Genomic DNA, 11,670 nt, shown 5'->3' with positions numbered 1-11,670 from the left:
GGTGGGCGCTGGGGCCGGGGGAGGGATGGGGGTCGGTGACTCGGGGACATAGAGTGGACGGTGGGTGCCGGGGGAGGGATGGGTGTCAGTGACTCAGGGGGACAGAGAGTGGACGGTGGGCGCTGGGGGAGGGGTGGGGGTCGGTGGCTCGGGGACAGAGAGTGGATGGTGGGCGCTGGGGCCGGGGGAGGGATGGGGGTCGGTGACTCGGGGACATAGAGTGGACGGTGGGTGCCGGGGGAGGGATGGGTGTCAGTGACTCAGGGGGACAGAGAGTGGACGGTGGGCGCTGGGGGAGGGGTGGGGGTCGGTGGCTCGGGGACAGAGAGTGGATGGTGGGCGCTGGGGCCGGGGGAGGGATGGGGGTCGGTGACTAAGGGACAGAGAGCAGACGATGGGCGCGGGGGGAGGGATGGGGGTCAGTGACTCAGGACAGAGAGTGAACGATGGTTGCCAGGGGAGGGATAGGGTCGGTATCTCAGGGGGACAGAGAGTGGACGGTGGGCGCCAGGGGAGGATGGGGGCCGGTGACTCGGGACAGAGAGTGAACGATGGGTGCCGGGGGAGGGATGGGGTCGGTATCTCAGGGGCACAGAGTTTCCCTTTGGGATGGTGGAAACTTTTGGAGAAGGATGGTGGGGATGGCTGCACAACAGTGTGAATGTACTTAGTGTCCCTGAGCTGTGGGCTTAGAGACGGTGAAGATGGTACATTTTATGTTCTGTGTATTTTACAATGACTTTTAGAGACTTTTAAGTCTCTGCCCAAAGAAAACCGCCCACTGGCTGTTGGGGGTGCTGGTGGATGGACAGCCGCCCACCTCCCTCTTGGGTGTCATCTCTGAGCCTTGTGAGGACCGAGTTTTTTGTGTGGGAACAAGTGCACGTGTGGACAGCCAGAGAGAAATAGCGCATCGGCCCTCCAGGGGTGTTTTAGGGATGTTGTGAGGATTAACAGAAACCTTCTCCAGGGGACTCTGTACTGAGAGCGGGTGGTGCAGCATCCCTTGTCCTCTGGGCCATGACTGCCCCCCCACATTCAGGGGTGGGTGGGGTGGTGGTGCAGTTTGTCCTCATCAGAGTATTTGAAATTCACTTTCCATTCTGAGTTCAGAGGGAATAAAAATGTTCAGAAAGATAAAGATTTCTGTTGTGATGTTAAGTGACGACATCGGAGCGTCCTTGCCTCCAGCGTCCAGCTCGTGAGCCGCTGTGGTACTGGCTGGGGCATCACTGTGGGTGAGGAAGTTCTGGCCAGGCCTCCCTGGAGGTGGTGGCCAGGTCCTTGGTCCCAGGTCTCAGGCAGGGCGCCGTCCCAAGAAAGGCTGCGCCTTAGATGGAGAGCTGGAGCTCCCCCAGCAGGGGGAGCCGTGACCCCATTGTCTGCCCGCGGGCAGAGTTTCCGCCCCGGCCCCTCTCTGGAGTTCAGCTGATGACAGGGACTCTTGTATTTTTCACTGTTAACATTCAGGTTCAGGGTGTGTATGAAACAAATTGTGTTTTCCCTTCTAGGTCGGATGTTTATATTTTATGGAAATAAGACGTCCACGCAGTTCTTAAATTTCACTCCAACACTGATCTGTTCAGATGACCTTCAGACGAATATCCTTGGTCTCGTGTCTTCTGTGTCCCCAGCAGACAGGCATTTGGGGTTTAGAGGAGGGTTTTGAGGAAGTTGTTCTTTATCATAAGAGCCAGATGCTCCAGGTGCTGCGGCGCCCTCGAGCTGCTGTCTCGCGTCTAGAGGGAGCTTCTGGTGGCGCGCGGGAGACTGGCACGCAGGCATCCGCTGCTGAGCCGTTTGGTTCCTCGGACTCCCTTTTGTCTTCCCTTGTTTTGTTCTGTCACGTGATGTGTAAGCCCCTCTGAGCTCTGGTCTCCTCTGGGAGTCTCCCTGAGCGAGCAGCTGCTCACAGAGCGAGCGTGGGCTCGGGCCGCACACTTGGGCCGCACGGTGCTCGTCTCTAGCGGCTGTGTCCACACTGGAGCGTGGTCCCTAGTAAGTGCCAGGAACGTGGTTAGAACGTGACCAGCTGATGCCAGCTGTGGTATCCAGATCTCTTCCTCCCAAGGATGGGCCAACCAAACGAGGGAGGCTTGGGAACACCCCAGTGCGTCTGACAAGGATGCTGCCTCCCCTGAAGGAGGCGTGCAAAGCAGCAACCTGCTTGCCACAGGCCGGGCCTGTTTTTATTTTAAGGTAAATGTTGAACATAGATTGTTAAAGGCAGGCGTTTCTAATCAATCATTAAAAATAACATGTGTGTAGGATCAACTGTATTAGAGGTCTCTTCCAAGATCAGCAGCATGAGCTCTGACTCACAGACCCCATTCTAGAACGTTCTGGGGCTTGCTCGGCTTGGGCACAGCTCCCCAGTGTTGACGCGGCCTCCTTGACGTATGCACATCTGAGCTTGCAGACCAAGCCCGTGGACCCGACCGTGGACGGTGGCGCACAGGTGCAGCAGGTCGTGAACATAGAGTGTGCGTCTGACTTCACGGAGGCGCCCGTCCTCAACATCCAGTTCAGGTGAGGAGCTCGTGACCAGCCTGCTCGGGCCTGGGGCTGTGGGGTCGTGCCCGCACACAGCCGGGTCCCTGCGAGGCCTTTGTCCTCGACGAGCCTCCGCTGCTTCCTTCGGAGGCTGTCGTGAGGGCTGAGGGGTGGTCCAGGTGAGTGGCAGCACCCACTGTGCGCGCTACAGCGTTAGGTGCGTGGTGTTTGGGAAACGAGGGAGAGGCAGTGTGCGCAGGGTTGCAGGAGGCCACTGTGAGCCAGAGCTGTGTTGCTCAGGTCCTGTGCTCTCTAGCTGAGAGACGGGAACTGGGGGGCCCACGCTGTGGGGCTGGGACCAGCTGGGTCCTGTGTGCCCCTGTGTGGGCTGTTGTGTGGATGGCACCCCAGGCCCTCCCATCCGGGGTGCATTGTTGCCCAGTGTCCTCTGAGCGTACATACTGCTTGGTCATTATCTTTTTTAAGACTAATTTATTTTAGAGAGAGAGGGAGAGTGGGGGAGGGGCAGAGAGAGAGAATCTCAAGCAGACTCCCCGATGAGCCAGAGCCCGACACGGGGTTCCATCCCAGGACCCTGAGATCAGGACCTGAGTGAAATCAAGAGTCGGACTCTTAACCCACTGAGTCCCCCAGGTGCCCCGCGTTTTATTTTTTATTTATTTATTATTTTTTAAAGATTTTATTTATTTGACAGAGAGAGAGAGAGAGAGACACAGCGAGAGAGGGAACACAAGCAGGGGGAGTGGGAGAGGGAGAAGCAGGCTTCCCACAGAGCAGGGAGCCCGATGCGGGGCTCGATCCCAGGACTCCGGGATCATGACCTGAGCCGAAGGCAGACGCTTAACCGACTGAGCCACCCAGGCGCCCCACCTTGATTATTTTTTTTTTTTAAAAATATGTTTTGTGTTGCTACTGGGTTCCTGGCTGTCCTTTTTCAGTGAGTGGGAGAGAGTGTATGTGAACAACTGGCTTCTGTAGGGTGTTTGTAGGTTAAAGTTTTGGAAAAGCATGTTTTCAAACATTAAAAACACAGATAACTGAAGATCGTGTACTTTGTAGAATAGGGAAATAGGCAAATTTTTGTTGCATTCTGTAGGCAAACACTTGTTTTAGTCTCTTTTCATAGAAAAAAGAAAAATCCCATACAATTTAAACCAACTTAGAGTTGTAGGAAATGGGCTATGGGGAGAAATGAGGAGATGTAGAAGCCCGAGGTTGGTCTAACAGGCCTGGCCGGAGCTGCGTCCCCAGACACACACACACAGGCTGGTGCAGTGCCTGGCTCGTTGGTCCTCGTCTGCCACCCTTCCAGAACATTCTGTTCCCCACGCCCCTCCCACCCTCCGCAGCAGCAGGCATTCCCTGTGCCCTGTTGATTTGCAAACTAGGAATTTGGTTCTGTAGTTGAGATTCTGAATTTTCGATTGCTCATGTGCTCTGCTCACTCTGTCTCTGTGTTGCTCGTAGGTATGGGGGAACCTTTCAGAATGTGTCTGTTAAGCTGCCTATCACACTCAACAAATTTTTCCAGCCCACAGAAATGGCTTCTCAGGATTTCTTCCAGCGTTGGAAGCAGCTGAGCAGGTGAGTGACGGGACATGGAGTGGGGGCAGGGCCGGGTCCTCCCACGCTGACCTGGCTCAGTGTGGTGACTGTTGGTTTTACCTCCCAGTCCCCAACAGGAAGTGCAGAACATTTTCAAAGCAAAGCATCCAATGGACACAGAAATCACCAAAGCCAAGGTAAGGCCTGTTGATGGGTGTTCCCAGGGTTGGGACGCTGCCTGGGGCTCTGGAGGGAGGCCGGTTGTGTTGCTCTCCTTCCATCATCTCCGGTCGCACTGCCCTCTGCACCTGTCTCTCTGTGACACAGATCATTGGGTTTGGTTCTGCGCTCCTTGAAGACGTTGATCCTAATCCTGCAAATTTCGTGGGGGCTGGCATCATACACACCAAAACCACCCAGATTGGATGCTTACTGCGTTTGGAGCCAAATCTACAAGCCCAGGTCAGACTTCTTGAGGAAATAGCTGTATGCGCCCGAGCTGTGTCCCGGTTGTGGTGTGATGTGGGTCCTAAGTGGAGTCGTCTGAGGAGTTCTGACGTGTCCCCCTGTGTAACCTCCACTATCCTGCTGATACGTAGAACATTTCTGTCACTCCAGAAAGTTCCCTGGGGTCCACTCTCTCTCCATCTGTCTTGACCTCCTGTAGAGACCGCCACCACGGGGCTGCCGTCTGGCCGGCCTGGCCCTGCGCTCCAGCCCTCACCCTTGTGGTTGTGCGTGTGCACGATTGGCTTACCTAGTCCTGTGGACGCACCCCTGTGCCCGGCCAGTTGGGGCCATGCTGTTGAATAGAGCCACTGCGCACCTTCGTGCGGCCGTCTGTCTTCCCTTCACTTGGGAAGCGTCCGGGATGGAAGTGCAGGCTCCCGGGCTCTGCGCCCTGCTCATGCTGCAGAGTGGCCCCCAGCTCTGTGCCCTGCCCGTGGCGCGCGAGCGTTCCAGCAGCTCCACTCGCGGGCTGCCACTGGTTACTGTCAAATTTTCTGTATTTTAGCTGCTTGAGAGTGTGTTTGCATAAGTCTTTGTAGAATGCTGGGGCTCGGTGCCTCCAGGGAAGCTCTGAGCAGGGGAGCTCGAGGGGCCGTCAGCTGAGGGCTCCCGAGCCTGCGTGCGGCCACTGACCTGCCGTGTTCTGTTGCAGATGTACCGACTCACGCTGCGCACAAGTAAAGAGACCGTCTCTCAGAGGTTGTGTGAATTGCTGTCAGAACAGTTTTGATCAACGAGGATGGAGGATCAGGCTCCTGTGTGTTGCATCTTTCTTCACCTCTGTCATTTGTCTTCATTGCCGTGCTGCAAATAAACAGCGCTGTCTACAGGCGTCTCTCAGCCTTGCTTCTCCAAACCAGATCCCTTTTAGGTCGGGATGGGGTTACCAGTTTGTGTTTAAGAACGAGAGGCTGAGCCTGCACTGCAGTCGGGTCAGAAGAAGGGAGTGTGGGCCCCGGGTCAGTGTTCATAGAGGTCAGGACGGTTCTGTGCATGATCTCCCAAGTAAAGGGAAATGACAAGTTTGATTGAAAAGGCAGATTTTTTTGAAATGGTACCAAAACGCTTCTGCTCTGTTGCTGATAGTTCATCTTTGATTCTCTGAGAGAAGCAGGAGCAGCTTGTCTGTAGTGGGTGAGATCTTCACGAGGCCGTTTGGCTCCTGCGGTGGATGACACCAGGTGCAGGAGCTGTGTGACAAGGCCCATGGGCTGGTGCGATGTGTCCATGTGTGGCCCGGGTGCCATCCGCAGGGCCCTGGGTGCGGGAGCACCATGCACGTCGGCCTGCTGCAGCGGCCACTGGACGAGTCTCGGGGGCACGGTTTGAAATCCAGAAATTGGAAACATTTTTCATGACTACCAACAAGACCATGTGTATTGACTGGGTTGAATTCTGTATTCCTTTTCCCTGCACTGTGGTGTTAATGGCATATGGGTAGTGCTGAGCGTTGGAGTGTCTGAGGCCTTGGGTTTATGGCGTGGCGGCAGGGGGTTGCTGCTGGCTCTCGAGGCTGTGTGGCCAGCCTCACTCATCTTTGGGCTTCCAAGAAGTGCGCCATAACCGTAGTCACCTTGGACTCGTTCCTGTTTTTGACCAGAGGGTTAAGTGTGGGCGGCAAAGCAGATTCTGGAAGGGACGTGTGGGACCTTGTGTGGGTGGAGGAGGGGCTCTGTGTGTGGTCAGGGAGCCGAGAGCCATGCTGAGGGTGAGCTGGAGCCCAGCCTCCGTGTGCTAGTCTTGGCCTCAGCTCTCATGTGCCGTCACTGTGAGCTGCTTGCCAGGCCGCCCATCTGCACCCTGAGGTGGCCGGGGCAGGAGCAGAGCTGAGCCAGGGCCTCTGTTCTGTTGGTGGGTGGCCCCAGGGAGAGCCAGGGTCTACTCTGGGTTCCCCTGGCTTATCAGTAGGAATTGGGTTCCTCAGAGGCATGCCATGGGGGAGCCCTGTGGGGTGGCCAGGGCACAGGGAGCCCTTTACTGCAGTGTGGGTCTCGGGGAGGTGACTGGAGGGAGTCACAGTCGGGGTGCTGTGCTAATGCAGAGGCCAGCACTCAGGGTCCTGTACCTGTCACTCTGTGGGTGTGGGTTTGGGGGCTCACAAGTGCCCCCGGTGTGTGGGAGACAACACAGGCAGACACGGGCCAGCCTCTGTGCGTTGAGCAATGCTGGTTTATTTGTTACCTGTACACAGACGGTTTGTCGTGCGTGGCACATGTGATGCCCCTCCCCAGGGTGAGCTTAGTTGGTGGGCAGGTGCTGATGCTGGCTGGCACCTGCGTCCCCCCCCCTTCCCTTCTCCAGCTGTGGGGTCCTCTCCTCGTTGCTGTCTTTGCTGCTGCCCTGTACCTCTTCCCTGCCCGAACCTGCTTAGGTGTCCTGCACCTCATGGGACCTGTATCCCCTTTTCTCAGGCCTCCCTCTAGAGTGGCCTTTCTCACTGCCCCTACCCAGGTACCTGCTGCTCAAGCTATTTCCGGGGCCCAGTTCTGGGAGGGATGGGCGGCCACCTTCAAAGTTCGGGAGGCTGCGTGGACAGGTTTGGCCTGTATGGTATGGTAAGGGGGCCGCCAGTTTATTCCAGCCTGCTGGGCTTGGCCAGGGTCTGCAGTCCCTGCCTGGCAGCCCCCTTTCCTTCAGGTGCCCTGGTAAGCCACGTGCGAGGGCTCTTTGAGGCTGTGCCTTGTGGAAGGAGAGGGGCCGCCAGGCACAGCAAGCCAGCGTTGGGAGGAGTGGTGGGGGTAGTGTGGGAACGGTGCTTTGTCCTCACACCTGGGGGGCTGTGTCCCCTAGTCCCCACAGCGCTGTGGGCTGCATGCACAGCTGCTGAGCATCTGTAGCGTGAGCACCAGCTGCTGGCCCTGCGCTTCAGGGTCTGAGCAGGGCAGCACAAACTGCTTCTGGTAGGAGCTGAGTGGGTGGCAGCAGCTGCAGTGGGTGTCCACCTGATTCGTGTGGATGTTGAAGCTGCAAAGAAGCCGGAGCCAGGAGTGTGGGTCAGGGCCACCGCCCAGGAGTGCTCCTGTGTCTCCTGGACCACTCCAGAGCGAAGGGTGGGTACTGAGTCCCAGGCGGGCCCTCAGGGGCGTGCCCCACCCCTCCCGGCCCTTGCTGACCTCCCCAGCTCTCAGGCAGTCAGCGGAGTGTCTGCCTTTGCCTTTGCAGACGTGATGGAGGTGGGGTGCTGGCTAAGGCTACCTGACTGGGTAGGATGCTGCCTGGGGCCAGAAACCTGCTCTTGGATGGGGCAGGCTCCAAGCTCCGGGCCCAGCCCCGTTTAGAGGCTGCTTGGGACCAGCACTCACCTGGCCGAGGAGGGACAGAAGCCCTCACAGCGGGTCACTGTCACATTGGCAGTGCACCCTCGGTACGTGACCTCCTCCTCAAGCTCCTTCACGTCGCAGACCCCTGGGAGATGAGAGAGGTGTGATTAGATGCCAGCTCCGGGGCATGGTTGGAGGGCTGACACGGACCTGACCCTGGGGACAGGACACGTGAAGTGGGGATGAATGCAGCTCAGCTGAGTAAGGAGGGGCAGGTTGCAAGCTGCACAATTGCTAATATGAGACAAGTATCCCTTCCTGCTCGTGTTGGGGTCTCCCCTGGGCTCCCACCCCTGCACTCGGGCCCCGGCCCCGGGTGGTCTCCCCTTGTCCCAGCCCCGCTGACCTCAGACCTCACAGCTCTGCATGGGAACAAAGGCTGATGGGCTCTCATTTTGGGTATTCCTCCTGAGAGCTGGATACCCTGGGAGTCCCCCCAGGTCAAGGGTATTCTGAGCCCTGGTGGGCCACTCTCAGGCCCCTCCCACCATGGGCATGGGCGTCTCTGGTCTGCTGGGACCAGAACCTGCCAGAGGGCTGGGGGAAGGTCTGCACATCCCTGGAGGAGATGGATGGCACCCCAGGAGCTCCCTGCAGGGGTCTGTGCTCTTGGACGGGCAGGGTGTGGACCCAGCCATAGATGCTGGCCTGCTGGCAAGCTGCCTCGGGCGCCCTGGCAACAGGCAGAGCGGCACTGGCCTTAGGACCTGCCCATGTGGAGCTTAAATGAAAAAGCTAAGGTGTTCCTGAGCAGAGACCGCCCAGTCTGCCCTTTCTGCCCTGCCTGCCCTATGTGTCTGCTGGAGGTGGGGGCTCCCATTGCCCTCAGCTGTCCTCTGACCTCATCTCCTGCTTCTGCTCCCTCACCCCTCATCTCCTCCTCATGGACAGCCTGCACCCAGTCCTTGTCTCACAGGAGGAAATCCATTACTGTGGACAGGCCTGCCTGGGGGACGGCAGGGGACATGTGAGGGGAACCCACAGTACCCCGGGGGTACTGTGCAGCAAACACCTGGAAGGGCGGGGAGGGGTGTCTCTGGAGGACAGGGGGGCCCTTGGCTGCTAGTCCTGCCTGCCACCAGTGGTCTCCTGGGGTGAGGCATTTACCTATTGGCCTTTCATTTTTCTCTCTGTTTCCTCAGGGAGGGTCGGAATACTTGAGTCCCAGGACCCCTGCCGCTCCTAAACTCCTGTGAGCTCGTGAAGGGGCAGCCGTGGAGGGCTTCTGAGGGAGTTGCCTCCAGAGGAGGCCGGGACCATAGCAGGGGGTGTGAGGTGGGGGTAGGGCATGAGTGAGCCAGGTACAGGGCAGGCATGCAGGCCCAGATGAGGAAAAGGGGGCCTCCCAGGGGAGGCCAGGCACCCCTTTTGGCCAGACTGGAGTGTATTAGAGAGGTGTCTAGAGAGGAGTGGGGAGAGGGGCTGGAGGCAGCTCAAGGAAAGCTGAGAGAACTGTCCTAAGGACTTGGGGTACACACAGAAGAGGGAGGCATGACTCAGTCCCTGCCTGCTGCTGGGAATGCTGGCGTTCTCAGGTGCCAGAAGGACATGGGGATGGTCGGAGGGATGGGTGTGACCTCGAGACTGAGCGCAGCATGCTGTGCTGCCCGCTGAGCTCAGGAGAAGCGAAGGCTTTATGGGGAGAAAGCAGGTCACACTGCATGACGACCAGCGAGCCCCCGTCAGCAGTGTGCATGTTGGGCTGGGAGGACGGCAGAGTGGGGAACGCGCTGAGAGAACAGCACAGCGCAGAAGTCATCGGGCAGTGTGAGGACAATGAAAGGCAGGGACTCTGTGGGAGGAGGCCACAGGGCTCTCCAGAAAGATGCACAGCTGAAGGATGCTGTGCACGAAGGTGGCAAGGTGGTCTAGGGATATATCCCTTACCTGGAGAGCTGGACGAAGGTGTCACCAGAGAGGAGATGGATGGTGCCCCAGTAGACAAGGACCCTGTGGCACGAAGGGATGAGCTTCCATGGACAGAGGTCGAGCTGGCCAGGATCACGGTGGTTGGCACTCCAGTGGTAATAGATTGTCCAGTGCTGAGGTTAGTGACTGGAGAAGTCAGGATGGCTGTCACACCCACAGTGGAGGAAAAGAGACTGGATGTAGGGTTTTGGGTGGTGAGAGTCGTAGACTGTGAGGTGGTAGAGTGGGAAGAGAGAGTGGGGGACATGGGGGTGCTGGGTGTGGTCCTGGGCAAAGAAGGAAGAATGCTGGTGCTGGGCAGGGAGACAGGTGTCCCAGGAAGAGGAGGCCTGGTGGGCAAATTAGAGGGGGAAAAGTTGTGGGTGGGCAGAGAAGAGGCTGAGGACAAGGTGGAGGTGGAGGTGCCTGGGAAAGAAACAAAGGAAGAAATGGAGGCTGTACTTGATGTACTTGGGAAGCCAAGGGAGGTCAGGGTGTGAATGCCAGAACTTGAGCTCGTGACCTGTGGAGAAGGAGAGGAGGGGCCCGTGTGCCTGGCAGTGGAGGGGGAAGAAGGGGTCTCCGGGTGTGTTGGGGTGATGACTCGGTGGGTAGTGGGAGTCACCGAGGACGTGGTAGAGTGGGAAATGTGCATGGAGAGGGTTGTCTTGGGGTGCGATGGGGTGGGCAATGCGGTGGTAGTCCGGAAGGAGGTCCCCGTGGGGGGACCTGTCATGTGGGCGGTGGTGGAGACAGCTGGCGTGGGCGCGGAGTGAGAGGTGAGCGGCGTGTGTTGCTTGCTGCTGGTGGCCATGGCAGTGTGCGTCACGGAGGTCAGGGTCCCCGTAGGAGGTGGCTCGTGGGAGACGGAGGCTGTGGGGGTGCTTGAGGTTTCGTGGTGGATGGGTCCAGAAGGGTAAGACTGTGTGGAGGTGGAGGTTTTGGCTGTGTTGAGCGAGCTAGGGGTGTGCGTGGTCCGAGTGAGTGGCGGGGTCGTGTGCTTGGGCTGTGTCCCTGTGGTGGGGATGTGTGGAGTCTGAGAGGAGGGGCCCGTGTGCCTGGCAGTGGAGGAGGAAGAAGGGGTCCCTGGGTGTGTTGGGGTGATGACTTGGTGGGTAGTGGGAGTCACGGAGGAAGTGGTAGAGGGGGCAACGTGCGTGTGGAGGGTAGTCTCGGGGCGCGATGGGGTGGGCAAGGCGGTGGTCGTGCGGAAAGAAGTCCCCGTGGGGGGACGTGTCATGTGGGCAGTGGTTGAGACAGCTGGCCTGGGCGCGGAGTGAGAGGTGAGCGGTGTGTGTTGCGTGCTGCTGCTGGTCGTGGCCGTGGCGGTGTGCATCACGGAGGTCAGAGTCCCGGTAGGAGGTGGCTTGTGGGAGGCTGAGGGTGTGGGGGCGCTTGAGGTTTCGTGGTGGATGGGTACAGAAGCGTAAGACTGTGTGGAGGTGGAGGTTTTGGCTGTGCTGAGTGAGCTAGGGGTGTGCGTGGTCCGAGTGAGTGGCAGGGTCGTGTGCGTGGGCTGTGTCCCTGTGGTGGGGACGTGTGAAGGCGGAGCGGAGGGGCCCGTGTGCCTGGCAGTGGAGGAGGAAGGAGGGGTCCCTGGGTGTGTTGGGGTGATGACTCGGTGGGTAGTGGGAGTCACGGAGGACGTGATAGAGGGGGCAAGGTGCGTGGAAAGTGTGGTCTCGGGTCGCGATGGGGTGGGCAAGGCGGTGGTAGTCCGGAAGGAAGTCCCCGTGGGGGGACCTGTCATGTCAGTGGTGGTGGAGACAGCTGGCGTGGATGCGGAGTGAGAGGTGAGCGGCGTGTGTCGCTTGCTGCTTGTGGCTGTGGCCGTGGCCGTGGCGGTGTGCGTCACGGAGGTCAGGGTCCCCGT

At 58.7% G+C, this 11,670-nt stretch overlaps 2 protein-coding genes across 3 annotated transcripts in view; one reads left to right on the top strand and one right to left on the bottom strand.

The window, feature by feature from the left end:
- Window positions 1-5,396, top strand: part of AP2A2 (adaptor related protein complex 2 subunit alpha 2) — an 87,130-nt gene extending 81,734 nt beyond the window's left edge. For both annotated transcript variants that reach the window (XM_032414612.1, XM_032414610.1), the window contains exons 17-22: window positions 1,512-1,601; window positions 2,406-2,529; window positions 3,982-4,098; window positions 4,187-4,256; window positions 4,387-4,521; window positions 5,222-5,396. In XM_032414612.1, coding sequence (XP_032270503.1) covers window positions 1,512-1,601; window positions 2,406-2,529; window positions 3,982-4,098; window positions 4,187-4,256; window positions 4,387-4,521; window positions 5,222-5,299 — 614 coding nt within the window. In that variant the 3' untranslated portion in view covers window positions 5,300-5,396. The remainder of the gene's footprint in view (window positions 1-1,511; window positions 1,602-2,405; window positions 2,530-3,981; window positions 4,099-4,186; window positions 4,257-4,386; window positions 4,522-5,221) is intronic.
- A 1,933-nt stretch (window positions 5,397-7,329) lies between these two features.
- MUC6 (mucin 6, oligomeric mucus/gel-forming) overlaps window positions 7,330-11,670 on the bottom strand; it is an 18,774-nt gene continuing 14,433 nt past the window's right edge. Inside the window, exons 31-35 of the mRNA XM_032414844.1 lie at window positions 10,527-10,719; window positions 10,260-10,320; window positions 9,777-10,147; window positions 7,872-7,974; window positions 7,330-7,533 (exon numbers count right to left, since the gene is read on the bottom strand). Coding sequence (XP_032270735.1) covers window positions 7,356-7,533; window positions 7,872-7,974; window positions 9,777-10,147; window positions 10,260-10,320; window positions 10,527-10,719 — 906 coding nt within the window. The 3' untranslated portion in view covers window positions 7,330-7,355. The remainder of the gene's footprint in view (window positions 7,534-7,871; window positions 7,975-9,776; window positions 10,148-10,259; window positions 10,321-10,526; window positions 10,720-11,670) is intronic.

Source organism: Phoca vitulina, unplaced genomic scaffold, assembly GCF_004348235.1.
Source record: "Phoca vitulina isolate PV1807 unplaced genomic scaffold, GSC_HSeal_1.0 scaffold16, whole genome shotgun sequence".
NCBI classification, from domain to species: domain Eukaryota; kingdom Metazoa; phylum Chordata; class Mammalia; order Carnivora; family Phocidae; genus Phoca; species Phoca vitulina.
Note: the sequence above shows the minus strand (reverse complement) of the source record. Positions and strands in the feature narration are given on the sequence as shown.